The sequence below is a fragment of the Erythrolamprus reginae genome, chromosome 8 (genome assembly GCF_031021105.1).
Source record: "Erythrolamprus reginae isolate rEryReg1 chromosome 8, rEryReg1.hap1, whole genome shotgun sequence".
NCBI classification, from domain to species: domain Eukaryota; kingdom Metazoa; phylum Chordata; class Lepidosauria; order Squamata; family Dipsadidae; genus Erythrolamprus; species Erythrolamprus reginae.
Window position 1 is genome coordinate 10,070,049 of NC_091957.1, and position 27,078 is coordinate 10,097,126.

The 27,078-nt window shown below is 41.3% G+C and overlaps 3 protein-coding genes across 3 annotated transcripts in view; all 3 read left to right on the plus strand.

Moving 5' to 3' along the window:
- Positions 1-27,078, plus strand: part of ST6GALNAC4 (ST6 N-acetylgalactosaminide alpha-2,6-sialyltransferase 4) — a 683,294-nt gene that overhangs the window by 597,771 nt on the left and 58,445 nt on the right. The window lies entirely within an intron of this gene.
- The window catches only part of ST6GALNAC6 (ST6 N-acetylgalactosaminide alpha-2,6-sialyltransferase 6), a 490,277-nt gene that overhangs the window by 382,663 nt on the left and 80,536 nt on the right, over positions 1-27,078 (plus strand). The window lies entirely within an intron of this gene.
- The window catches only part of EEIG1 (estrogen-induced osteoclastogenesis regulator 1), a 60,073-nt gene that overhangs the window by 24,757 nt on the left and 8,238 nt on the right, over positions 1-27,078 (plus strand). The window contains exons 2-5 of the mRNA XM_070758813.1: positions 12,960-13,080; positions 15,589-15,618; positions 21,453-21,569; positions 23,127-23,173. Of these exons, the coding sequence (XP_070614914.1) occupies positions 12,960-13,080; positions 15,589-15,618; positions 21,453-21,569; positions 23,127-23,173 (315 nt within the window). The remainder of the gene's footprint in view (positions 1-12,959; positions 13,081-15,588; positions 15,619-21,452; positions 21,570-23,126; positions 23,174-27,078) is intronic.

Here is a 27,078-nt window from a genome sequence, read left to right on the forward strand (position 1 = left end):
CGTAAAGCAAACAATTAGGGGTCTGTAGAGTGGGTCTGGGTGCTTAGGTCAGGCCAGGGCCTGGGTCTTTACAGTATTGGGTAGAACTGACTTAATTATAGAAACATAGAAGACTGACAGCAGAAAAAGACCTCGTGGTCCATCTACAGGGAAACGTCAGGGAAATATCAAGGCATTTCAAAATGCTTTCCCCCCCCCAGGACTCCCCGAGGGATGCTTCCCTGAAGCCCCGGAGGCAAAAATAAAAAATAAAAAATCCCACAACGGACAAACCGGAAGTCTACAGAGAGGGACGGCATACAAATTTATCTCAGGGACCGCCTTCTGCTGCACGAATCCCAGCGACCAGTTAGGTCCCACAGAGTGGGTCTCCTCCGGGTCCCGTCAACTAAACAATGCCGCTTGGCGGGACCCAGGGGAAGAGCCTTCTCTGTGGCGGCCCCAGCCCTCTGGAACTAACTCCCCCCAGAAATTAGAATTGCCCCCACTCTCTTTGCCTTTCCTAAGCTACTTAAAACCCACCTCTGCCGCCAGGCATGGGGGAATTGAGATACTCTTTCCCCCTAGGCCTTTACAATTTTATGCATGGTATGTCTGTATGTATGTTTAGTTTTTATATTAATGGGTTTTTAATCGTTTTTACTTTTGGATTATTATTGTACACTGTCTTGTTATTGCTGTTAGCCGCCCCGAGTCTCCGGAGAGGGGCAGCATACAAATCCAATAAATAGAGAGAGAGAGAGAGAGAGAGAGAGAGAGAGAGAGAGATAGGGATAGATAGATAGATAGATAGATAGATAGATAGATAGATAGATAGATAGATAGATAGATAGATAGATAGGTTCACCATCACTCGGAGAGGGGCGGCATACAAATCCAAATAATAAATAAAATAAATAAATAAATCCTTCCAGACAAATATCCAATCTCTTTTTTGAAAGCCTCCAATGATGGAGCACTCACAGTTTCTGGAGGCAAGCTGTTCCACTGGTTAATTGTACTCACTGTCGGGAAGTTTCTCCTTCGCTGTAGATTACTTCTCTCCTCGATTAGCTTCCATCCGTCGCTTCTCCTCCTACCCTCAGGGGCTTTGGAGAAGAGGACGCGTTTCTTGGTTTCCGCAAACAGGTTCTTGCACTGTTTCCAGGAACCTCTTCACTCTTCAGGGTGAATCAGGACTTTTCCTCAATGATGGCAAGTGGGTTAAAATACGGAGACCCAAACAATATGTTTACTCAAATAACACGGGTCTACAAAAAAAAATATTTTTTGTAATCATCACAGTTGACCTTGTACTTTTCTGAATCATTTTTTTGTTCTGATTTTTAAAATGTGTATAGTTTTTCTGTAGCAGGTATAGTTTCCACGGAGCATCATCATTACTATAAGGTACAAGAAATATGCTGGCAACATTAGGAAAACAGTTACACAGGTGTACAAAAAATATTTTTTTGTAATCATCGTAGTTGACCTTGTGCTTTTCTGAATCATTTTTTTGGTTCTGATTTTAAAAATGTGTATACAGTGGTACCTCTACTTAAGAACTTAATTCGTTCTGTGACCAGGTTAAGTAGAAAAGTTTGTAAGTAGAAGCAATTTTTCCCATAGGAATCAATGTAAAAGCAAATAATGCTTTTACATTGGAAGGAAAGAAATAAAAGCTCGAAATTTGTGTGGGAGGAGGAGGTGGAAGAAGAGGAGGAAGACAGTCGCTGCCCAGAGTGAAGGGAGCAATTCTTTTCTCTAGGCGCTGACAGAGGTTTATTCCCTCTCCAAGTGCCCAGAGAAAGGAAAATGCTTTGTTTGCTCTGGACTGCCAAAGCCTCCTTCAGGGCCACCGAAAGGCTCCTCTGGCAGCCCAGAAAAGCCTGAGATGGCCGGGATTAAAGGGGGAATGGCAGGAAACTGGCCGGGCCTTCGTGCTGCTCTCAAATTTCCTGGGAAACTTTTCCAGGCTCGGGTTCATAAGAAGAAAATGGTTCTTAAGAAGAGGCAAAAAAATCTTGAACACCCAGTTCTTATCTAGAAAAGTTCTTAAGTAGAGGTGTTCTTTAGTAGAGGTACCACTGTAGTTTTTCTGTAGCAGGTATAATTTCCACGAAGCAGCCTCTTTATTATAAAATATAGGAAATATACTGCTGACATTAAGAAAACAGTAATTACCACAAACAGCACATTGAAAGTGTAGAAATAACGTAATAACAAAAATGCTTCTACATCAGAAACTTTATGTGTTACAGCAAAACTAAGCATATTTTTGGAATCAGCACATCAAACTCCACAAAACAGACATATTACCTTTGCTGATTATTGTGTGTGTGTGTGTGTGTGTTGACCAGTGTAATTTACAAAAGAGAAAGATGTGGGTGGCAATCCTGGGACAAGCCATCCTTGGCAGTCGTGTTGTTTGAAAGATGGGCAGTCTAAAAAAGAGAGAGAGAAAATGAGGGCGGAGAACAGCCCCTTCCATGCTCCACAACATTTGAGGAGCATCTAGTCATACAAGTGAGTCACAGCTCCAGTTGACACAAATGGAGGAACAGACGTTCTGAAGGCTGGGGAGGATTTTTGAAGCCAAAAGTTCCAGAATGTGACATGGAGAAATAACCAATTAGTGTACAGATAGTCCTCAATTTATGACCCTAATTGAGCTTGGACGTCCCTTTTTTTTGCTCTCCCCAGGCTTCAGGGTCTTTCTAGGAATCTGGGGAGAGTGAAAACAGATTTCCCCCCTCCCCCCAGAGGCCCTCTGGAAGCCAGAAATGGCCTGTTTGCTGACTTCCGGTTGGATAGGAAGTCCCCCCTTTTTTTTTGCTCTCCCCAGGTTTCAGGGCCTTTCTAGGAATCTGGGGAGGGTGAAAACGGATTTCCCCTCCGGAAGCCAGAAATGGCCTGTTTGCTGACTTCCGTTTGGACCGGAAGTCCCCCTTTGTTTTTGGTTTTTTTTTGCTCTCCCCAGGTTTCAGAACCTTTTTAGGAACCTGGGGAGGGAGAAAACGGTCTTCCCTACCCTTCTGGAGGCTAGAAATGGCCTGTCTCCCAACTTCCGGAAAGAAGGCCTCTGTGGTGTGGGGAAGGCTGTTTCCCACGAAGCCAATTGTCGCCCCAGCGAGCGACACTGGTGAGGTTGTAAGTCGAGGACTTAACAGTTCACTTGAACGATGATAATCGTTCAAGCCACTCCCACCTGGTCACATTACCATCAAGACATACCCCCAAAATAAGCCACACCCACAGTGTGGCAATAAACATTTCGGCTGCCCATTACTGTGCAGAACCCAATACAGGTGCCAGACTTGTGCTCCCGTGCCCACCGATACAGCACCCGTGCGTTCGCCATCCCTAGCTTAGGACATCCAGATATAGAATTTCACTCGGGTTTTGCGATTGTTTGAAAGCATCCAACGGTCCAGAAAAATTAGATGACTTTTGTGCGTGTGTGTTTGTTGCGTGACAACGCTGACTGAAGACGCCTGCTACTTATCAGTTTAATCAATTCTTCTTAACTAAATCTTGTGCCCTCAGGCTTTTTAAAGTACTGCTGATCTCATTTTAAGGGAAGAGTTTGAAATCGAATCCATCAGTCGCCTATTAACAGTGCAATTATAAAAAAGAGCTTGCTTTTAATGCGTTGGGGAACCGTATCCTTTTTGGTATCTTTAGCAACCCAAAGTCAAGACAACTTCTGTCTTAAAGATCAGTTGTGGTCTGTTGACTAGTCTTTGATGTCTGGGAAGGGGCCGCTGAAATCATGGGACAACTTCAAAAGATACCTCCTTCTTAAATTGCTAGTTAGCTCGCCAAGTCAGGAAAGCATCGCTAAGAATTCACGGTCTCTCTAGATAATACTAGGTTGGGATTTTAAAGCATGAGAACCTGGGTATCTCCCACACACACAAAAAAAACCCCACAAATCCTGGTGTTCCCACCTTCTGTCCTCGCTGAATTTTGCTCTAGCATGCTCAACATTGCACAGAAGGGTCCAAAGACGGGCTAAAAAAATGGTGGAAGGTTTTAAAGCATAAAACTTATCAGGAAAGACTTCATGAACTCAATCTGTATAGTCTGGAGGACAGAAGGGAAAGGGGGACACACGATCAAAACATTGAAATATGTTAAAGGGTTGAAAAATAGGAAAATGAACACAAGAACAAGGGGGCACAGTCTGAGGTTAGTTGGCAATGTGCGAAAATATTATTTTACTGAAAGGGTAGTAGATGCTTGGAACAAACTTCCAGCAGGCGTGGTTGGTCAATCCACAGGAACTGAATTTAAACATAAAGGAAACACTGAAATAACACATCATAGATCTGAATGAAATATTGAATATTTCATTTGCACAACTATTACATTTGCACAACAGCATGTGAACTTGATTGTCAATCAGTGTTGCTTCCTAAGTGGTCCAGTTTGACTTCACAGAAATTTGATTTACATGGAGTTATATTCTGTTGTTTAAGTGTTCCTTTTATTTATTTTTTTAGCAGTATATGTTATCAATATTATTTCTTATTTTTTATGTTAATGTCTTTTTTTTCCTTGTTAAAAAAGGCAATTAAGCTAAAATAAGGATTTAGAGATGTACGTGAAACAAGTAAGGATATATGAAAATGGAAAATTAGCCCTGTTTACTAGCCCCAAATTTACTAGATGTGTAAAAGTAGTTGATGAGACGTATTAGCTAATGGCATTGCAAATTTCAATAAGGATGTTGGAAAATTCGATACTTGATTTTTCAGGTGACAAAAGAAAAAAGGGCAGCATTTGTGAGAAGATAAATTCCAAAAGTAAACGGATAACTATTGTATTGTAATACAGATGGAAAGTATATGATATTGTACATGTTTCTTGAGTGGAAAATTTTAAAAAAAACTTAATCCCTCCACACACACCCGAAAAAAGAAGTGTAGTTCAAATTCCTTTGCGCAATCGAGAGGCTGTATTTATTTGTGGTGCTGCAATGATTCCCCCCAAATTCCAAAAATTTCTAGTTGACTTCTAGTGAAGTTCCTCTATCCTGGATTGCTTAATGACCCTTGAGATAGTTCTGCTTGGCAGTCAGCCATGGCACTCACCCAAAAAAGTGGCCCACGGCCTCTTGTGTACACGTAGCAATCAGGGCTTAGGTTGAACTTTACCCGTCATGTTCTCTGGTCAGAAGTTATTCGGGCTCACGTTCTCCTCTGTAGAACTGTATCAGAGGTGCTGGTCCGGTTCTACAGAGGAATCATTGAGTTTGTCATCTGCATCTCTATAACTGGTTCGGTTCTGCAACCCAACAAGACCGACGCAGGGGGAAAAAACCAATTGCTGCCAACCTGCCTTCCATTGAGGACCTGGATACTGCACAGGTCAAAAACAGGGCTAGGAAAATATTTACTCATTCCTCACATCCTGGACACAAACTGCTTCAACTCCTACCTTCAAAACAACACTATAGAGCAACAACACTATAGAGCACTACCCACCAAGACAAGTAGACATAAGAACAGTTTTTCCCAAACACCATCATTCTGCTAAACAAATACTTCCTTCAACACTGTCAAACTATTTACTAAGTCTGCACTACTATTAATCTTCTCATCCTTCCCATCACCCATCTCCTCCCACTAATGACTGTGGCTTTTATCCTTACCATTTGTGTTAATATTGATTGTTTCCTGATTGCTTATTTCTACCCTGTGGCATTGATTAAGTGTTGTACATCATGATTCCTTTCTTTTATGTACACTGAGAGCATCTGCACCAAAGACAAATTCCTTGTGTGTCCAATCACACTTGGCCAATAAAGAATTCTGTTCTGTTCTGTTCTTTTCTATTCTAATTCTTATTCTATTATATTCTAATTCTACTCTTCCCTTCCTAGGCTTATAAAATTTATGCATGGTATGTCTGTACGTACGATTGGTTTCTTAAATTGGGGTTTTTTACATTACTTTTAATATTAGATTTGTTCATATTATCTTTTTACTGTTGTTAGCCGCCCAGAGTCTACGGAGAGGGGCGGCATACAAATCAAATCAAATAAATAAATAAATAAATAAATAGATAAATAAATAAATAAATAAATATTCTGTTCTTCTATTCTAATTCAATCTATTATTCTAAGTCTAATTCTATTGTTCTAATTCTATTCTATTGTTCTATTCTAGTTCTGTTCTATCCTATTCTTTATTCTACTATTCTGTTCTGTTCTAATTCTATTCTATTCTGTTCTTCTATTCTATTTTAATTCTATCTATTTTATTATTCTAAATCTAATCCTAACTCTATCATTCTAATTCTATTCTATTCTTCTCTTCTAGTTCTGTTCTGCTATTCTTCCATTCTATTCTCTATTCTATGCCATTCTATTCTATTCTATCACTGCTACGGGTCTCAACCATTTAGTCCTCTCTGCCTTTAAAAAAATAAAATAAAATTCCCACTCCTTTGGCTGCATTACTCCAACTGCCATTTAATTCTTTTCCAGTAATAACGGCGAAGTTGGAGCCATAAACTCTCATATATGGCAGGGACTTGGACTCATCAGCAGACTGTGTGCCTGCCAAAACAGCCTTAAAACCCTGTGGAGACCTCTTTCCATGGTGTTTTATCTGTGTGACCTGCCAAAGAATCACCCATGCCTTAAAATTCCGGGCTGCTTCCAAGATAAGAGTCCAAGAACGGCATTTCAAACGTCGCTGTTCCCTTACCTACGTTTCGTACGTGGTGGACCTAACTAACAATCTCATTTTCTCAGCAGAGAAATCAATGTTGCGTTTACCTTGCAAAATAAAATTGGGCTTATAAACCGGTTTGCCCGTGGCATTGTCGGCATTTATCACAGTTTAATCCTGGCTTTGTGGCAGAATGCAAGAACAGCTCATCCTCTACTTACAGCCGTTGCTCTGGTGCCCATTCAAAGTTATGCCGGGGCAGGAAAAAACGTGAGTTAGGATTGTTCTGCACAGTTACGACCATTGCAGCCATCTCCATGGGATCATGCTTGGCAACTGACTCGTATTAGTGACGGTTTTCAGCTGAGCTGAAAACAAAGTGGAAGATCCCTTCGCTAGCAAAGCACAGAAGACCACTTCACTGTTAGCGCCTTGTTAGGGCTGAAAACAAAGTGGAAGATCCCTTTGCTACCAAAGCACAGAACACCACTTCACTGTTAGCGCCTTGTTAGGGCTGGAAAAAAGATGGAAGATCCCTTCACACAGAAGATCGCTTCACTGTTAGCACCTTGTTAGGGCTGAAAAAAAGACGGAAGATCCCTTCGCTAGCAAAGCACAGAAGACCACTTCACTGTTAGTGCCTTGTTTGGGCTGAAAAAAGGCTCAGCTGATTGTCGGAGGGAGCAGCAATGAAAGAAGCAGGCAAAGGGAAGATCGCCTTAGCACCTTGCCAGGGCTTTTTTAAAAAGCTTATTAAAAGCTACATTCTGAGTATAAGACGCACCCAAATTTTCAGCCTCTTAGTGCGGGGAAAGGTGAGTCTTATACTCCGAAAAATACAGTATGTCAGGCCAAAGGTGGAGTTAGAGAGTTCGACCTGACTCCACATGAAGGCTTTGGCCTGAAACAATAACTCAAATACCGTGTGTCTGAAGCATGTTGGGAAGCAGGGGAGGAGGTTGCATAGGCCACACACACACACCGGGTTAGTTTCAGGAAAAGCTGAGTATAGTTTTGTGGGTAGAAGAAGGAAGTTGGTCATCTTCAGTGCCCTTCGGAAAAAACGGACTGAATTTCAATAGAAGTTTGCATCATTTCATCCCCTTGTTCGCGAGATGACTTGTCTTGCTGAATTGCTGCCCTGTTTTTGTGTAGAGAAACAACCCTCAGAGAACAAAAACAGCTGGACATTCATCAGCCTTGGGTGACGTGTGCAAAGTCACGAAGGAATTGACTTTTTGGCTGTGACTGGTTGCATTGGGAAGACAGTGGACGCAATGACAAGCTACTTTTGATTTCCACAAGGCTTATTCTTAGTTTGGGGGATGAGCAATTCCTTGACTCGTAAAGGGGGCTCTTTTTTTCTAAAAATAAATAACAACAGAGTTGGAAGAGACCTTGGAGGTCTTCTAGTCCAACCCTCTGCCTAGGCAGGAAATCCTACACCAATTCAGACAAACGGTTATCCAACATCTTCTTAAAAACTTCCAGTGATGGAGCATTCACAACTTCTGGAGGCAAGCTGTTCCACGGATTAATTGCTCTAACTGTCAGGAAATTTCTCCTTAGTTCTAAGTTGTTTGTTTGTTTGTTTGTTTGTTTGTCTGGAGGCAAGCTGTTCCACGGATTAATTGCTCTAACTGTCAGGAAATTTCTCCTTAGTTCTAAGTTGTTTGTTTGTTTGTTTGTTTGTTTATTTATTTATTTATTGGATTTGTATGCCGCCCCTCTCCGTAGACTCAGGGCGGCTAACAACAATGATAAAAAACAACATGTAACAATCCAATTAATAAAACAACTAAAAACCCATATTATAAACCAAACATACACACAAACATACCATGCATAACTTGTAATGGCCTAGGGGGAAGGAATATCTCAACTCCTCCATGCCTGGCGGCATAAGTGAGTCTTGAGTAGTTTACGAAAGACAGGGAGGGTGGGGGCAGTTCTAATCTCCGGGGGGAGTTGGTTCCAGAGGGCCGGGGCCGCCACAGAGAAGACTCTTCCCCTGGGGCCCGCCAAACGACATTGTTTAGTCGACGGGACCCGGAGAAGGCCAACTCTGTGGGACCTTATCAGTCGCTGGGATTCGTGCGGTAGCAGGCGGTTCCGGAGGTAATCCGGTCCAATGCCATGTAGGGCTTTAAAGGTCATGACCAACACTTTGAATTGTGACCAGAAACTGATCGGCAGCTAATGCAAGCCACGGAGTGTTGAAGAAACGTGGGCGAATCTTGGAAGCCCCACGTTGGCTCTCACAGCTGCGTTCTGCACGATCTGAAGTTTCTGAACACTTTTCAAAGGTAGCCCCCATGTAGAGAGTGTTGCAGTAATCGAACCTCGAGGTGATGATGTTTCTCTCTTCGTTTAGTTTCCATCCATTGCTTCTTGTCCTACCCTCAGGTGCTTTGGAGAATAGGTTGAGTCCTTCTTTGTGGCAACCCCTGAGATATTGGAACACTGCTATCATGTCTCCCCTGGTCCTTCTTTTCATTAAACTAGCCATGCCCAGTTCCTGCAACTGTTCTTCATATGTGTTAGCCTCCAGTCCCCTAATCCTCTTTGTCGCACTTCTCTGCACTTTTTCTAGAGTCTCAACATCCTTTTTCATTGTGGCGACCAAAATTGATTGCAGTATTCTAAATGTGGCTTATCTATCTATCTATCTATCTATCTATCTATCTATCTATCTATCTATCTATCTATCTATCTCAACATATCTATCTATATAATCTATCTTTTTATCGAATTTATAGGCCACCCTTCTCCTAGCTTACAGCAATAAAATAGTAACAAAGATTAAAATACTCCAATACATAGGATAAAAATAAAAGATAAAACCCAGTATAAATAACATTCAGTCATCCCTCATTCATACTACTAGGTGGAGCGGAAACTATCGCTCGTGGCGTCGCCGGCACAAATGTTTTTTTAAAGCCTTTCGGAAGGCGAGGAGAATGGGGCGGTACAAAAGTTGGTTCCCGAGGACCGGAGCCGCAGCAGAGAAGGCCCTTCCCCATAGCAAACCCTACACCAGCTCATCTGTTTTCTCTCCCATCTGATGCTTTTATTTCATCTGCAGTGGTTTAAAATGGCTTCTGATCTCTAGTATCAGATTTCCTTGGAACAGAATAGAATAGAATTCTTTATTGGCCAAGTGTGATTGGACACACAAGGAATTTGTCTTGGTGCATATGCTCTCAGTGTACATAGAAGAAAATATATATTTGTCAAAAATCATGAGGTAAAAAACAATGATTGTCATAGGGGTCAAATAAGCAATCAGGAAACAATGAATATTAATACAATTTTTTGTTCTAATGAAAGAAGGCAAAGTAGAGTAGAACAGAATAGAATAGAATTCTTTATTGGCCAAGTGTGATTGGATGCACAAGGAATTTGTCTTTGGTGAATGTGCTCTCAGTGTACATAAAAGAAAATATAGATTTGTCAAGAATCATAAACACAAAGTCCTGCCTTGACAGCACAAATATTATAAATTTTGGGGTGTCCACCATGAGTTTTTTAAAGCATTTTTCCCTACCCACCCACCCCCCATGCCTTTGCAGATCTTACAGCGAGGAGTGAAATAAAACAGTGGATTTCAAAATTGTTTTTTGGCATGCGTAGAGCTGGCCATTAAGCAGGGATGTTCTGAAATGTTTCTCTTTCTCTCTCTGACATGATTCTTCTGGAATTAACAGTTGGCTAAGAGAGTGACCTCTACGAGGCTAAAACAAAACACACACAAAAATACGAAAGACATCTGGTTGGTCTTCTTTTAAGCCATTTTTGTTGTGTAGTTTGGAGAAAAACGACATTCCAGAATGGTGATGTCGAACATTGTTGAGTTGGCAGTCAAGTTGAACATTGAAACATAGAAGGTTGATGGCAGAAAAAGACCTTATGGTCCATCGAATCTGCCCTTATACTACTTCCTGTATTTTATCTTAGGATGGATATATGTTTATCCCAGGCATGTTTAAATTCAGTCACTGCGGATTTACCAACCACGTCTGCTGGAAGTTTGTTCCAAGCATCTACTACTCTTTCAGTAAAATAATATTTTCTCACAATGCTTCTGATCTTTCCCCCAACTAAACTCAGATTGTGCCCCCTTGTTCTTGTGTTCACTTTCCTATTAAAAACACTTCCCTCCTAAATCTTATTTAACCCTTTAACATATTTAAAGGTTTCAATCATGTCCCCCCTTTCCCTTCTGTCCTCCAGACTATACAGATTGAGTTCATGAAGTCTTTCCTGATAGGTTTTATGCTTTAAGACCTTCCACCATTTTTGTCGCCCGTCTTTGGACCCGTTCAGTTTGATCAATATCTTTTTGTAGGTGAGGTCTCCAGAACTGAACACAGTATTCCAAATGGGGTCTCACCAGCGCTCTTGTACAGCAGGATCACAACCTCCGTTTGAGAATTTTATTTATTTTAAATTTTTTTGCAAGAATCCATACATAAATCCATATTTATTGATTGATTGATTGATTGATTGATTGATTGATTGGATTTGTATGCCGCCCCTCTCCACAGACTCGGGGCGCCTAACAACAGCAATAAAACAGTATATAACAAAATCCAATACTAAAAACAGTTAAAAACCCATTATATAAAAACCAATCATACCTACAGACATACCATGCATGAAATATACCTGTAGATGTTACAATATTGCAGTAAATATACATATAGTATATATAGCATACATTTTAATCAACCATTTGTATATTCTTTATACATAAAATAATTTTTTCCAGGTATATTTTTCTAGAATTATATTGCTTCTTAAAAAGAAAAAGAAAAAAAATTATAAATCTAATTATGTCGTCTGCGATATCTACCAATTAATTCCAAACAGCCCCCTCCCCCCAAATTAACTGCTATTAGTTTAATTTACCAAAATAGTTTCCATTTCAGAACTTCATTTAAAGCAAATGTTGAGTTTCAGCTTTGCTGCAGGAGAGGATCTGAGGGTTATCAAATGTCCCTCATTGCCAACTTTGTGTGCAAGAGAAATGATGCTCGGATATGTGCCTCAGGCGTATCACGTGATATGGAGCAAGCGAGAAAGCAGACAATGTGCTGATCTTCTCGTGGTGTTGCTCACCTCTGCTTGTGGGTTATCTTTTCCGTTCCTCCCCCCCCCTCCCCTCTGTTTCCTTCCTTTGCATCCGGATTCTTCTGAAATGGTCAAATCTGTCTTCTTTTTTTTCCACACCGGTGGCTGTGGGCCTTGTAGGTTTTGCGGCATTGACTTCCTTTTTTAAAAAACATTTTTTTAAATTTTTGGAGGACGCACCGCTTCCAACGTTGCGTTGCGAAGGCAAATCAAATAGGACAACGCTAACCCAGACTCGGGGCGGCTAACATCAGTAAAAAGACAATATGAACAAATCTAATATTAAAAGTAATGTAAAAAACCCCAATTTAAGAAACCAATCATACATACAGACATACCATGCATAAATTTTATAAGCCTAGGGGGAAGGGAATATCTCAATTCCCCCACGCCTGACGACAGAGGTGGGTTTTAAGGAGCTTACGAAAGGCAAGGAGGGTGGGGGCAACTCTGATCTCTGGGGGGAGTTGGTTCCAGAGGGTCGGGGCCACCACAGAGAAGGCTCTTCCCCTGGGTCCCGCCAAATGACATTGTTTAGTCGACGGGACCCCGAGAAGGCCCACTCTGTGGGATCTAACTGCTCGCTGGGATTCGTGGAGCAGAAGGCGGTCCCTGAGATAATCTGGTCCGGTGCCATGAAGGGCTTTATAGGTCATAACCAACACTTTGAATTGTGACTGGAAACTGATTGGCAACCAATGCAGACTGTGGAGAGTTGGTGTAACATGGGCATATTTGGGAAAGCCCATGATTGCTCTCGCAGCTGCATTCTGCACGACCTGAAGTTTCCGATATATGCTGGAGCTGAGCTAGGGCAATGGCTCGCGTGCCAACAGATGTGGCTCTGCGGGCCACCTGTGGCACCCAGGCCATAGGTTCACCATCACTGACTTATACCTTTCAACGGAGAAGCCAGATTCAATTCATAGCTGCGTTTGCTAAGTGGATAACTGCGGCGATTCCCTGGACCAACCACGTCAGGAAAAAACTTCACGTAACCCCCTCGCTTTAGCGATGGAAAATTTCGGGCTCAGTTGGGGCGGGTCGTACATCGAGGGCTCCTTGGGTACTGGCTTTCCTTCCAAGGGGAATTCTTGCCGTCCTTCGCCATCGTTCGGATGAAACTGGAGCCAAGTTGCAAGGGTTTTTTTCTGTGTTCTTCTGCAGGGAAGAAGTCCAAGAGAACTGCGTCCGTTGGAAAAAGAAATTCAACTTCATCTGCAAGATGAGTGCCAATCCCAGCACGGGGCTCCTGGATCCCTGCATTTGCCGAGTCTCGGTCCGCAAAGTGAGTCCTTTTTTTTATTATTTGGGGCTGGGGGAGACGGACAGGACCTCATTGGTAAAACCTCTGGGCTCCCCACAGCTGTTGGAATAGAAATAGAATGTCGTGGAATACAAGTAGGATATGTAGAGCAGTGTTTCCCAACCTTGGCAACTTGGAGATATCTGGACTTCATTTGCTGGCTGGGGAATTCTGGGAGTTGAAGTCCAGATATCTTCCAAGTTGCCAAGGTTGGGAAACAGTGGTGTAGAGCAGTGTTTTTCAACCAGTGTGCCGCGAGACATGGTCAGGTGTGCCGCGAAGCTCAGAGAGAAAGAAAGCAAGAGGGTGAGAAAGCAGGAGAGAAAGAAAGTAAGAGAGAGAGAAAGCAAGCAAGCGAGAGAGAAAGAAAGCAAGCAAGAGAGAGAGAAAACAAGAGAAAGAGAGAGAGAAAGAGAGAGAAAGAAAGCAAGAGAGAGAGCGAGAGAGAGGGAGGGAAGGAGAGAGAGAGAAAGACATAGAGGGAGGTAGGGAGAGAGAGAGAGAAAGAGAACAAAAAAGAGAGGAAGGAAGGAAGAGAAAGAAAGAGGGATGGAGAGAGAGAGAGAAAGAGGAAGGAAGGGAGAGAAGGAGGGAGGGAGAAAGAAATAGAGTGAAGGGGAGGAACAGAGAGAGACAGAATTTTTTTGTCCAAACTTTTTTAGCCCCCCCCCCCCCGCTCAATGTGCCCCAGGGTTTTGTAAATGTAAAAAAAGGTGCCGCAGCTCAAAAAAGGTTGAAAATCACTGGTGTAGAGAATGAAATAATGAATTGGACGGGACGGGATGGGATAGGATAGAACGGAACAGAATAGAATATGGAATGGAATGGAATATGGAATAGAATATGGAATAGACTATGGAATAGACTATGGAATGGAATATGAAATAGACTATGGAATGGAATGGAATAGAATGGAAAATGGAATAGAAGTAGAAATAATAGGAAAAAAATGGATTCAAAATAGAATGGAATAATAGAGTGGAATGGAATGGAAGGAAGGAAGAGGAGGAGGAAAGAGAAGAAAGGAGAAGAGAGGAGAGAAGGCAGGAGGGGAAGTAGGGAAGAGAAGGAGAAGAGAGGGGGGAAGTAGGTTTAGAAAGAGAAAGAAAGAAAGAGAAAGAAAGAAAGAAACCACGTACCTCAACCACGTACTTGCTCTCTCCTTTTGCTAGCAGGGGGGAGTCAGCAAAATCTCATTCTCTTCCTGGAAAGATGTACACCCCTATCCAAACTTTCAAGAAATCCTTAAAAATGTCCATCCAAGCATCAAGAAATAAACAGGCATCATGTATTCAAATCATATTTATACCTATATATGTTATCTAATATGTGCTTGATGAAAGAAAGAAAGAGAGAGAGAGAGAAAGATAGATAGATAGATAGATAGATAGATAGATAGATAGATAGATAGATGGATGATAGGTAGATGATAGGTAGGTAGGTAGATGATAGATAGATAGGTGATAGATAGATAGATAGATAGATAGATAGATAGATAGATAGATGATAGATAGATAGATAGATAGATAGATAGATAGATGATAGATAGATAGATGATAGATAGATAGATAGATGATAGATAGATAGATAGATAGATTGATAGATAGATAGATGATAGATAGATAGATAGATAGATGATAGATAGATAGATAGATAGATAGATAGATGATAGATAGATAGATAGATAGATGATAGATAGATAGATAGATTGATAGATAGATAGATGATAGATAGATAGATAGATGATAGATAGATAGATAGATAGATGATAGATGATAGATGATAGATAGATAGATAGATAGATAGATGATAGATAGATAGATAGATAGATTGATAGATAGATAGATGATAGATGATAGATTGATAGATAGATAGATTGATAGATAGATAGATGATAGATGATAGATAGATAGATAGATAGATAGATGATAGATAGATAGATAGATGATAGATAGATAGATAGATAGATAGATAGATAGATGATAGATGATAGATAGATAGATAGATAGATGATAGATAGATAGATAGATAGATGATAGATAGATAGATAGATAGATAGATTGATAGATGATAGATGATAGATAGATAGATAGATAGATTGATAGATAGATAGATGATAGATGATAGATAGATAGATGATAGATAGATAGATAGATAGATAGATTGATAGATAGATAGATGATAGATGATAGATAGATAGATAGATAGATTGATAGATAGATAGATGATAGATGATAGATAGATAGATAGATAGATAGATAGATGATAGATAGATAGATAGATAGATAGATAGATAGATAGATTGATAGATAGATAGATGATAGATAGATAGATAGATAGATAGATAGATAGATAGATAGATAGATAGATAGATAGATAGATAGATAGATAGATAGCTTGGGGCCATCGTTTGTAAAATAGCTTTTGTTTCTTTTGAGTGCTTTCTAAACTAACTTTCTTTTTCTTTTTTTCCCTCCTCCCTTGTGGTAGGAACTGAAGGGTGGGAAAGCCTATTCCAAGGTAAGAGGACACACCAAAGCCATCCAGAGCAAAGCGGTGTTAGGGGATGATTGGGTCTGGGTTTGCAAATACACCTTTCCTCAGCCATCTCTGAAACCTGGGGTAGATCTGGGTTCCTCTTCCTAAATCCAAGAGAGTTTTGGAGAGTAGAATATTAGAAGAATAGTACAGTACAGAACAGAACAGAATAACAGAGTTGGAAGTTCGGGAAAATGTCCAGAGTGCAGAAAACAGCACAACGGGCAAATAGCATTTCAAACAAATGGTTATCCAATCTCTGCTTAAAAACTTCCAGTGTTGGGGCATTCACAACTTCTGGAGGCAAGCTGTTCCACTGATTAATTGTTTTCACTGTCAGGAAATTTCTCCTTAATTCTAATTGCTTCTCTCCTTGTTTAGTTTCCACCCATTGCTTCTTGTCCTGCCCTCAGGAGCTCTGGAGAATAGCTTGACTCCCTCTTCTTTGCGGCAGCCCCTGAGATATTGGAAGACTGCTATCATGTCCTCCCTGGTCCTTCTTTTCATTAAAGATGCTGGGTGTAGGACTTTGGAGCTTGCAAAGTTAAGCAGGCCAACTGTCCACAGAGTCTCCCAGCCCGATGCAGTGGTGAAATGAATTTTTTTTTCACTACCAGTTCTGTGGGCATGGCTTGGTGGGCCTGAAAGGGGAAGGATACTGCAAAATCCCCATTCCCTCTGCACTTCTGGTGGAAGGTTACTGTAAATATACTGATTCCCTTCCCACTTCTGGGGGAAGGATACTGCTAAATCCCCATTCCCTCTCCACTTCTGGGGGAAGGATACTGCAAAATCCCCATTCCCACCCCACTCCTGGGGGAAGGATACTGCAAAATCTCCATTCCCTCTCCACTCCTGGAGGAAGGATACTGCAAAATCCCACTTCTGGGGGAAGGATACTGCAAAATCCCCATTCCCACCCCACTCCTGGGGGAAGGATGCTGCAAAATCCCACTTCTAAGGGAAAGATACTGCAAAATCCCACTCCTGGGGGAAGGATGCTGCAAAATCCCACTTCTAAGGGAAAGATACTGCAAAATCCCACTCCTGGGGGAAGGATGCTGCAAAATTCCACTTCTGAGGGAAGGATACAGCAAAATCCCCAAAGGTGGTTTTTGCTGATTCTCCAAACTACTCAAAATTTCCACTATCGGTTCTCCAGGATCTGCTGGACTTCACCCCTGCCCTGATGGGAGAAAACTACAGGCCAGGCCACAGGAGACAAAGATGATGATGAATTTCAGGGCCAGTCCTGGTTTGATTAAATCCATCCCTTCTGCACTGCAACAATAACAGAGGACTCTTAGAAGTCTAAAACGGGAATCTTGCCTGAAATAGAACCAAAACTGAGTCTTTGTGGTCACTTAACCCTGGCCTGGCTCTTTTTCCCCGAGGCTATTTATAGTCTTGCCCTAAAAATAAGACGAAGTGTAAAATATGAGATTTAAATTCCAGCATAATTAATTGTTCAGGATAAATGTACTCGAAAGACAGGTGTGATTTTTTCTCAGCCTGGCCAAGAAGAACGGAGATTTGTCATTATAAGGACAACCTGTCCTCTGTATGATAAAGTGTTCCATTTGTTCTAGTGTTACACACCAGTAGTTTTGCCAGTTGTAAAATACTGAAAATATATTTGTCTGTGTGTAGAGAGAGACAAAGAAGAAGACAGAGACACAGAAGGTGGGGGGGACATAGAAGGAGAGAGAGTAAGAAAGACAAAGAGAAAAAGTGAGACAGAGAAAGAGAAAGAGAGAGATGGGACATAGAGAGAATAGAATAGAATAGAATTTTATTGGCCAAGTGTGATTGGGCACACAAGGAATTTATCTTGGTGCATATACTGTCAGCGTACATAAAATAAAAAGATACATTTGTCAAGAATCATGTGCTACAACACTTGATGATTGTCATAGGAGTCAAATAAGCAATGAAGAAACAATCAATATTAATAAAAATCTTAGTTACAGTCATACAGTCCTAAGCGGGAGGAAAAAGGTGATAGAAAAACTAGTAGAAATAGAAGTGTAGATTTAGAAAGAGAGAGAGAGAGAGACAGAGAAAGACAGAGAAAAAGAAAGATGGGGCATAGAAAGAGAAAGAGAAAAAGAGATGGGGAATATATAAAAAGAGGCAGAGAAAGAAAGAGAGATGGGGGACATAGAAGGAGAGACAGAAAGACTGCGAAAGAGAAAAGGGGAAACAGAGAGAAAAAGAGACAGAAAAAGAGTTAGAGAAAAAGAAAGACAGAGGGGAAAAGAAAGAGAAAGAGAGAAAGTGGAAAAGAGAGATTGGGAATATAGAAAGAGAAGGAAAGAAAAAGAGACGACATAGAAAGAAAAAGACAGAGAAAAAGAGACAGAAAGAGAGACAGAAAGGGAAAGCGACGGGGAGCATAGAAAGAAAGAGACAGAATTAGAAAAAGAAAGACAGAAGAAAATAGAAAGAAAAAGAAAAAAGAAACAAAGACAGAAAGAAAGACAGTGAAAAAGAGAGACGGGGAATATAGAAATAGGGGACATAGAAAGAAAGAAAGAAAGAAAGAAAGAAAGAAAGAAAGAAAGAAAGAAAGAAAGAAAGAAAGAGGGGGACATAGAGAGAAAGCCAAAACTGGATGCGGTATTCCAAGTGTGGCCTTACCAAGACATTATAAAGTGGTATTAACACTTCAAGTGATCTTGATTCCATCCCTGGGATGGTTCAAGTGTCATAAAAATTCAAGTCCTTAGCTAAGCATCCAAATTTTGATCATGTGACCATGGGTCATAAGTGTGAAAAGTAGTTGTACCTGTAAGTCACTTTTTGTAACATGGAACGGTTACACAATGAACCGTTCTACGTCGAAAACTACCTATGTTTTAACTACCAGCCTTCAGGAATCAGGAGTCATGGCTTGTGTTTCCTTATTTGTCTGCTCCTTAACAACGGCAACCTTTTCTGGAGGATTTTGCAAGTCTCTTCCCCCTGGAGCTCTTCTAACTTGAAGAAACTCCTGCCTTGCGTTCGGGTACAAACCTCCCTCCCTAGAAACATAGAAGATTGACAGCAGAAAAAGACCTTATGGTCCATCCATATACTATTTCCCGTATTTTATCTTAGGATGGATCTATGTTTATCCCAGGCGTTTTTTAAATTCAGTGACTGTGGATTGACCAACCACGTCTGCTGGAAGTTTGTTCCAAGCATCTACTACTCCCTTTTTTTGGAAGCCAAGCCAAGCCAAACCGAGGCGGCTGTGATCCATAGATGGAGAGAAAAGAGACAGGAGCAGGCTGAGCCGGGTCAGAACAAAACCCAAAACTTTTTTTTTTTAGCTGTAGAACATCACATATAATTTGGCACAGAAAAACAGGAAGTGGGTTTCATGCAAGACTGTGGCGTGTGATTCTGCACCCTCGATTGCCGAACCGCTCGTAGGCTTCGGAGAACGGCCTAAAAGATCTGATTAAATCTTCAGGGGATTTGGAGCTGTAGAAAGAAGGGAAACTGCAGGAAATGTCTTGGCCTGGCCTGGTTTTTGTGCACCTCCGACAACGCAAAATCTGTGTCTTGATTGAAAGCTAAATTGGATGGCGTTTCTTTGGCCTTGAAAAATCGAAAATAGGTCGGCAAGTGTCGTATTGCCTCTGTACAAATCGATGGTGCGGCCACATTTGGAGTACTGGGTACAGTTCTGGTTACCGCACCTCAAGAAGGACCTAATGGAACTGGGAGAGGTGCAAAAAAGAGCAACAAAATTATCAAGGAAATGGACCCCCCTCCTTTATGAAACCAGGTTGCAACGCCTTGGTCTCTTCAGCCTTGAAAGACGGCATTTATAAGAGGTGACTTGATTGAAGTGTATAAAATCATACATAGGATAGAAAAGGTGGATAGAGAAAAATTCTTTTCTCTATCACACAATGCTAGGACGAGGGGCCCCTCCCTAAAGCTCATAGGTAAGAGAGGACAAATAAAGGGAAATATTTCTTGACCCAGAGGGTCCTTGGTTGATGGAATTCACTTCCAGAACAGGTTGTGACAGCTGTCAGCCTGGATAGCTTCAAGGCAGGATTAGACAGATTCATGGATGCCAAGGGTATCATAGGTGGTTATTGAAACGGATGTCCAAGTGCCACCTCTGTTGGTTGGGACAGGAAGGGTTCCCTTGGGTCCCATTCATTGGGGGTCGAGGGAAAGGGAGGGTTTTGCCTTCTCTTTCTGCTCAAGACAATTGGTGGGCCACTGTGTGACACAGAATGCTGGACTCGATGGGCTTTGGCCTGAGTCAGCATGGCTCTTCTTAGGTTCTTATGAAGTTAAAATCAAAAGCTTTTCCCCCACACAACCCCACATTCCTTTTCCAGTTAGTCTCACCTTAAACATTTTTTTTCAGTGCTGTTGTAACTGTGAATGGTCACTAAACAAACCATTGTAAGTCGAGGACCAGCTCTGTGTGATTTCTTTCTTTTTTTAATGTGCCTTTTTTTAACCACCACCACCCTCCCCCCCCAAAAAAGGAAACCAAACCAGCTTTCATCTCCCACTCTCAATTCTTTCTCTTTCCCTGGAGCTGGTGGCACGGATTCTAGGATGAACTTAGGACAAAGAGTGCCTTATTGTATTTGTGTACACATACATGGGAGTGAACCTTTTCCCGCATCACTGACCTGGCATGTTCTGGTGTCTTTGGTTATGCAACCTCTCGGGGAGAGAGTTAACGCTTTCCTTCCGGAGACTGATGATAACCCTGGTTCTTTTCCTCTGGGTGATCGGGGTTTTCCTGAAAAGCAAGGTCAAGGTTAGGAGGGTGAAATGGCTAGAATAGAGAGTAGAGAATAAGGAATAGAATGAATGGAAGGAAGGAGAGAAGAGATGGAAGGGAAGAGAGATAGAGAATGAAATGATGAATAGAAATAAAATAGAGAAGGAAATAATGAATGGGATGGAATGGAATAGTAGAATAGTATAGGGAATGAAATAAGGAATGGAATAGAGAATGAAATAATAGAATAGAACAGAGAATGAAATAATGGATGGGATAGGATAGAATAGTATTGGATGAAGAATAGCATAGAGTAGAATAGAATAAGGGATAGAATAGAAATAGAATAGAGAATGAAGTAATGGATGGAATAGAATAGCAAATGAAATAATGAATAGAATAGAACAGGGAATGAAATAATGGATGGGATAGAATAGAATAGGGGATAGAATAGAAATAGAATCGGGAATGAAGTAATGCGAGGAAGAGGATGAAATAATGAATAGAATAGAACAGGAAATGAAATAATGGATGGGATAGAATAGAATAGGGGATAGAATAGAAATAGAATAGGGAATGAAGTAATGGGAGGAATAGAATAGCAAATGAAATAATGAATAGAACAGAACAAGGAATGAAATAATGGATGGGATAGAATAGAGAATGAATTAATAAATAGAATAGAACAGACAATGAAATAATGGATGGAATACAACAACAGAATGAAATAATGGATGGGATAGAATAGAATAGAGAATGAATTAATACATAGAATAGAACAGAGGATGAAATAATGGATGGAATGGAATTAGAATAGAGAAATAATGAATACGGTGGGGTAGAATGGAATAGAAGATGGAATGGGATAGAAGAATTGGAAAGGGACCCTGGAGGTCTTCTAGTCCAACTTCCTGCTCGGGCAAGAAACCCGATACCATTCCAGACCAAGGGTAGTTGTCCAATCTCTCCAAAAAGGCTCTTCAGTGGACCACACAAGGGATTGTAAACGTTGATTCTCTTGCAAACGTACAGCTTTTCGCCGTCTTGACCCTCCCTTCTGTTGGCTTTCCAGCTGGGGTTCACTGACCTGAACTTGGCCGAATTTGCAGGCTCGGGCCTGACTGTCCGATGTTGTTTGTTGGAGGGATACGACACCAAGAACACCAGGCAGGACAATTCCATCCTGAAGGTCAGTCTGGAGGGGATCGAGTCCTCGTAGAAGGGCGGCATACAAATCAAATCAATCAATCAATAAATAAATAAAATCTCTGGATAGGGCTGATGGACAGGTTGTGGCGGCTGCTGAGCGATGTGCTGGAGATGCCTTCATAAAAAGAAAACTAGTAGCCCCATAAGCAGACTTAACAACCACAATTTCTGTGGTTAGGTCAGACATTGGTTAAGTGGGCTTCTCCCCATTTTACGACATCCCTTGCCTCCGTTGCTAAGTGCTAACTGACATATCATTGTCAGTTAAGTGAATCCGACTTCCCCATTTCTTTTAGACGCAACAACGGTCATAAGTGTGGGTTGCCGAGCATCTAATTGTTGATCACGGGACCCTGGGAGGCTGCAATCCGTCATAATTGTGAAAAATGTGTCATAAGTCATTTTTTTTCAGCCCCATAACTTCGAACGGCTACTAAGCGAACTTGTGTTTTATGGGTTTTTTAATACATATATTTTTTGTCTCCACAATTTATTTATTTATTTATATGTATGTATGTGTGTGTGTGTGTAACATGTTTGCTGATAATGAAAAGGAAGGGAGGTACTATAGATCTATTTTGGGCTTATTTGCCTTCATCTGGTAGCCAAACTGGGATTTGAACCTGTGGCCTCTGCTTTGTAAGACAGTGGCCTTAGTCTCTAGGCTACAGGCTCATCTCCTGTATATATATAAAAAGAATGAACACGGCTCACCAACCAGTGGCCTGCGAGAAAATTTTGGTGGTCCGTGGAGAAATCTTGGCTCCTGGGCTGGATATGGCAAAAAGCAATATATTTAAATAAGAATGTGTAATTTTGTTATACCGCGTTTCCCCGAAAATAAGACACTGTCTTATATTAATTTTTGCTCCAAAAGTTGTGCTACGTCTTATTTTCGGGGGATGCCTTATATTTCTCAAATAAGACAAATTCACAGGCAGAAAAGCTGACACCCCCAAAGAAAGTGTACCGTACGGTACACTGATTACGGTACGATACCTGTCAGTATGGCACACACACACACAAACGACGGCACTTATATGGTACAACAGTATACACCCGCTATTGCAGCTTCCGGCCACCAGAGGAACTACAGTCTATGCACTGTAGTGGAGACTGTAATGGCGGTGAGACAGCAGGAGACTGTGTCTGCTGTACTGGATGGTACAAAGCGATGGAAGGGGCCAGCAGGGGACGCCACATTATTACGGTACCGCTATGAACAGCTTTAAATAGTACCGTATGTTTTTCCACCGTACCGTATGTAAACTTGACTACGCCTTATTTTTTGGGGGTGCCTTATGTTAGCAAATTCTGCAAAACCTCTGACATGGCTTACTTTCGGGGTACGTCTTAATTTCGGGGAAACAGGGTATTACATAGGTGCATTTCATATTAACAAAATGGAAATATTCTGATGATTATTTTATAAATGTATTTATCTTTTTTTAAAAAAATAAATCATATTAGTAGTCTGCGGGACTTACAATTATGAATTATGAATCTCTCTTTCTCTCTCGTATTCATTCTTTGGCAGGTCACAATTGGCATGACCCTCTTATCCGGAGACCCTTGTTTCAAAACGTGAGTCTTTGGGGAAGCTTAAAGCACTTTGGAGGGGGGGGGTTTCAAAGGCCATGATATCTCCATAGCTCTTGGTGTCCTCTCCTTAAAAAATAACCTGCCGTCGGCCTTGAATGGAGCAGATGGGAAAGGAGAAAAACAAAGAGGATCCAATCTTCATCGGTCACTAGGACCAGAGGTTCTGACTTCCGAGTTTCCGGACTCTTGCTGGAGCCCATCTTCAAGGGAAACCTCTCTCCAGTAGACTGTGTATGTGCTTTCTGAACTCATTGGTAGCCCAACGGTGAACAAAGACACACATTCAATTTTGCAGCTACTAAAATTGTCGGGCGAGCAGGGACAAAAACAGCCAGGGAAGAGATTGAAGCTTGGGGGGGAAGAGAAAAACAGGACTGATTTTACCACCAGCCTACCAAGCAGGGGGGTGGGTTTCAAAAATGTTTAACAAGGGGTTCTCTGTCTGGTTGCTGGGGGGTGGGGGTGGCTATGGGGGCGTGGCCTAGCTAGCCTCCTGCACCATGGCGTGTGGGTGTGTGCACATGGTTTTTTTACCTCCCCATGCTTCTGAGGCTTTCCGTGAGCCTCTGGGAGGTTGAAAATGGCCTCCGCCGGCTCCAGAGGTCCTCTTTTCCAGTCTTCCCGAACTCCCAGTAGGCGCATTTTCTGCCCTCCCGAGCTCCCATGCGCACCCTGCACATAGCTGCATACAAAATGAGCCACGGGGGGTTCCTGGGCCAGGACCAGCCAGGAGTGGGGTTTGGAGGTTCTCCGAATTGCACTAAATTTTACTAAAACATTTTAAAAGACCCCGTGTACACTCACACACATTCATCCAATACATATCTTGTATCGGCCAGAGACAGTCTCATAACTCACGGCCCTCATGCCCGCCGGCAAAGATAGGTTTTTAAAGCTTTACAGAAGACTAGGAGGGAAGGGGCAGTACGTATCTCTGGAGGGAGTTCGTTCCAGAGGCCTGGGGTCACCACAAAGAAGGCCCTGCCAGTCAACATTGTCTGGCTGATGGGACTTGGAGAAGGCCGACTGTGGGACCTAACTGGCAAAATTACTGGTGTTACCGTCCTCAAGGATGGGATCCAGCACGGGTCTGAAAGCTCAGAAGATTAAAATCCCTCTGGTCCCCAATTGGGTCCTCTGACATTATCCTGGGACACATAGGTTCGCGAAAATTAAAAGAGACTTGGTGACATGGGGGTTTTTTTTAGGCATCAAACAAAGCCACAGGTGTGCGTTTGTTGACTTTCCAAGGAGGTGGCTGCTGATTAAGTTACCAGCAGCTTAGGCATACCTGGCAGGGGTGTGGCACATAGCAGGCAAAAGGTGTTGGCAATTCCATACCGGGTAACCGAGGCAATATAAAAAGAAACAAACCTATTACATAATATGTATTGTTTTGCAAGAACAACCTTGTCACCAGCTCGGTTGAAGTCTGCCAGTGTCAAAGTGGTGTCAAAATTAAAAAAAACAAAACCCACTTCACTGGGAGCCTTGAGTGGCTAGGGGGTCTTCCCAAGCCCCCCTCTCCTTTTTTTTTCCAAAGTGGGAGAGAAAAAAGGAAATTTCAGCCTATTCCCAGGTTGCTCAGTTTTTCAATGCTTTTCTATTTCCATCTCCAATCTCAAGATTTCCTGTGGTTGGGTTGTTAGTATTATTTTTATTCACCCCTTGTCAAAGAGCTTTGCTTAAATTCGGGGCTTCCTTTCTCGATATATATATACAGTGTTCCCTCGATTTTTGCGGGTTCGAACTTTGCGAAACGTCTATACCACGGTTTTTCAAAAATATTAATTAAAAAATACTTTGTGGTTTTTCCCCCTATACCACGGCTTTTCCCGCCCGATGACGTCATATGTCATTGCCAAACTTTTGTCTGCCTTTAAAAAAAAATTTTTTTAATAAACTTTAATAAATAAACATGGTGAGTAATAATCTAAATGGTTGCTAAGGGAATGGGAAATTATAATTTAGGGGTTTAAAGTGTTAAGGGAAGGCTTGGGATACTGTTCATAGCCAAAAATAGTGTATTTACTTCCACATCTCTACTTCGCGGAAATTCGACTTTCGCGGGTGGTATCGGAACGCATCCCCCACGAAATTCGAGGGAACACTGTAGTCCCAGGTTGCTCAGTTTTTCAATGCTTTTCTATTTCTATCTCCATCTCAAGATTTCCTGTGTTTCGGTTGTTGGTATTATTTTTATTCACCCCTCATCAAAGAGTTTTGCTTAAATACGGGGCTTCCTTTCTTGATATAATTTTTTTTTTAAAATTCCCTTCATATACTTTAGTACAATGCCAAATATCTTCTAATTCCAGTACAATAAAATGCAGTATCTTGTTAGTAACTCTTATATAATCCCCCCCCAAAAATTCATAATTCAAAATTGTAAATTTCCTTCCTCCCTTATTGCAAAAAAAACATTTTTTTAAAATAATCTTGTCCTCCAGCAATCACATCATGAATACTGTGTTCAGTTCTGGAGACCTCACCTACAAAAAGATATTGATAAAATTGAACGGGTCCAAAGATAGAAACATAGAAGACTGACGGCAGAAAAAGACCTCCTGGTCCATCTAGTCTGCCCTTATACTATTTCCTGTATTTTATCTTACAATGGATATATGTTTATCCCAGGCATGTTTAAATTCAGTTACTGTGGATTTACCAACCATGTCTGCTGGAAGTTTGTTCCAAGGATCTACTACTCTTTCAGTAAAATAATATTTTCTCATGTTGCTTTTGATCTTTCCCCCAACTAACTTCAGATTGTGTCCCCTTGTTCTTGTGTTCACTTTCCTATTAAAAACACTTCCCTCCTGGACCTTATTTAACCCTTTAACATATTTAAATGTTTCGATCATGTCCCCCCTTTTCCTTCTGTCCTCCAGACTATACAGATGGAGTTCATTAAGTCTTTCCTGTTACGTTTTATGCTTAAGACCTTCCACCATTCTTGTAGCCCGTCTTTGGACCCGTTCAATTTTGTCAATATCTTTTTGTAGGTGAGGTCTCCAGAACTGAACACAGTACTCCAAAGTACTCTAAAGATGGGCTACAAAAATGGTGGAAGGTCTTAAGGATAAAACTCATCAGGAAAGACTTCATGAACTCCATCTGTAGAGTCTGGAGGACAGAAGGGAAATGAGGGACAGGATCGAAACATTTAAATATGTGAAAGGGTTAAATAAGGTTCAGGAGGGAAGTGTTTTTAATAGGAAAGTGAACACAAGAACAAGGGGGCAAAATCTGAGGTTAGTTGGGAAAGATTAGAAGTAACGTAAGAAAATATTATTTTACTGAAAGAGTAGTAGATGCTTGGAACAAACTTCCCACAGACGTGGTTGGTAAATCCACAGTCACTGAATTTAAGCATGCCTGGGATAAACATATATCCGTCATAAGATAAAATAGGGGAAATAGTATAAGGACAGGCTAGATGAACCAAGAGGTCTTTTTCTGCCGTCAATCTTCTACATTTCTGTTTCTATTACATTTCCTCATTAATGTTCCCTCAAATATATACTGACAAATAAACAATATTTCTAACATTCTAATTAACTGCTAGGCCGTAGTGGAATTTGGAGCTTTCTTAAAAGGCCCTCTTGTTCCACCTTCTGGTATCTACCCAGCTTTGCCTCGACTGGGTATTTTGTTTAATTATTTTGTTTGTTTATTTGTATCCTGCCTTTATTTATTTTTACAAATGATTCAATGTGGTGAACGTATCCAACACACCTCCCTGATCGTATTTTCCCCCACAACAACAATTAACAACCCTATGAGGTAGGTGGGGCTGATAGACAGGGACTGGCCCAAAGGTCACTTAGCCGGCTTCCTTGCCTAAGACGGGACTAGAACTCACCATCTCCTGGTATTGATCCAAG